This window comes from Sinocyclocheilus anshuiensis, unplaced genomic scaffold (assembly GCF_001515605.1).
Source record: "Sinocyclocheilus anshuiensis isolate Anshui unplaced genomic scaffold, SAMN03320099.WGS_v1.1 C32936368, whole genome shotgun sequence".
In the NCBI taxonomy this organism is placed as follows: Eukaryota; Metazoa; Chordata; class Actinopteri; order Cypriniformes; family Cyprinidae; genus Sinocyclocheilus; species Sinocyclocheilus anshuiensis.
Genome location: NW_015621061.1, coordinates 1 through 1,806, shown reverse-complemented (window position 1 = coordinate 1,806; position 1,806 = coordinate 1). Strand labels below are relative to the sequence as shown.

General features: G+C 34.7%; 1 protein-coding gene across 1 annotated transcript; it reads left to right on the top strand.

Annotated features, from left to right (window-relative positions):
- Positions 1-94: 94 nt before the first annotated feature.
- On the top strand, positions 95-1,677 carry LOC107683118 (cadherin-related family member 2-like; the record flags this gene model as incomplete). The annotated part of the gene is made up of 5 exons (XM_016479201.1): positions 95-241; positions 568-643; positions 896-1,014; positions 1,193-1,417; positions 1,522-1,677. Coding segments are annotated over 5 exons (723 nt in total), but the record flags the coding sequence as incomplete, so codon positions are not given.
- Positions 1,678-1,806: the final 129 nt, after the last annotated feature.

Below are 1,806 nucleotides of genomic sequence, written 5' to 3'. Positions count from 1 at the left end.
AAAAAAAAAAAAAAAAAAAAAAAAAAAGAAATCAAAAAATCTACAAACAACCCATTTACTGTGTCATTTTCTAAGTGTTCATTGGTTTCGCCAGGATGGTGGTGGGCCACTGAATGATCAAGAAAACGTGGTTCAATCCTCATCAACATTTGCATTCATTACGGTTAAGGATATGCCAAATCTCGACCCACAGTTTCTGAATTTACCAAACCTTGCTGCTATTGACGAGAATTCAGCTGTGGTGAGTGGTGCATTTTTCTTTTCTTTTTTAAATTAATGTTGAATTGCCCTACTTTTCTCCTGGCGAGTCACAATGCAAAAATCAATGCTAAATGATACAAATATTTTATATTTTAGCTTTTTATATATATTTTAGTTTATTGTAATATTAATACGTTTCAGTATTTCTTTTTAAGGATATAGTGTAACTTTGTAAACTAAACAGTTTTGGTACTGTGGTATACTGTTTGGGCACCGCTTGGTTTCAAATGTAAAATATATATAATATATAAAAATATATATAATGACCTCTCACCTTTGAATCTCTCTCTGTACGCTCCATCTCAGGATACGTCAGTCTTTACTGTGAGAGCCAGAGATCCAGACACCGGGGTCAATGACCAGATCCTCTACAGCATTGAAAGTCAGTCAATTGGAAATTGTATTTTAACATTACTCTTTGTAATGTTTTTTTTAAATTACAATTGTAAACATAGTCTCTAAAATCTCAAATGTCATAATCAATTCTCTTTGTCACCAATGATTAAGATATAGTAAGTAATATTCGGATGGTCTTGTGATCTTAATGTGGCAGCCACCATGAGAAGAGACCACTCTTATGTAGAATAAAACTACTTTTTCTAGGCCACTTATGCCTTTTTGTCCTGTTGCACAGGTACTAATGCACCAGACCTGTTCCAAATCAATGACGTGACTGGTCAAATATCTATCAAAACTGTATTTGACCGTGAAGAATTACTGGATATAGATGCTGTTGTAATTTTGCAAATAAAGGTGAGTTTACTGAATTTAATTGTATCCTGTTATTATGATATCAGATTGATTACAATTTAACGGCAATGATATTTGGCGGCAAACCAATGTCACTGTGTACTTTTAACTTATCATAATCTATGAATTTTATGAATGTTACTTGATTTTTTCCCCCTGATTTTTTCTTCCTGTACTTCAGGCAAGTGAAACAAATCTTAATGTGGATGGAATTATTGCAAGCACAATAGGAGAACTACAGATTTCTATTGGAGATTTGAATGACAATGGCCCTGAATTTTATGAGTGTGAAGGTGAAACTGAAAGCTGCACACAGAAAAACAACTTCATAGGCCAAGTTGATGAGCATTCATCTGCAGGACTGTCAGTAAATGAACTGAATATTAGAGTCAAAGATCCAGACCAGGTCTGTAGTTACAATATTTGCATGGTTTCTTCTAAGGAGATTTTTGTATGATTATTACGTTTTTTTTTCCCCATGTGTTGATGATGAACTTATTTATGATCCAGGGGCAAAACAGCAGGTTCAATCTCCGTCTTGAGGGACCTGATAAGGATGCGTTCGCTGTCAGTCCCAGCACTGGGCTGGGAGAAAGTTTTGTACAAGTGATAATAAAAGATCCATCTGCTGTTGATTATGAGAAGAATACAGTGATGTCTGTTCAGGTTTGTATATTTGGGTGTGTCTCTGGAGATTTACACATATGTTAACCGGTCCAGTAGTTTGGACAATGCCAAAATTATCCCATCCCTATCTATCTATCTATCTATCTATCTATCATCTATCCATCTATC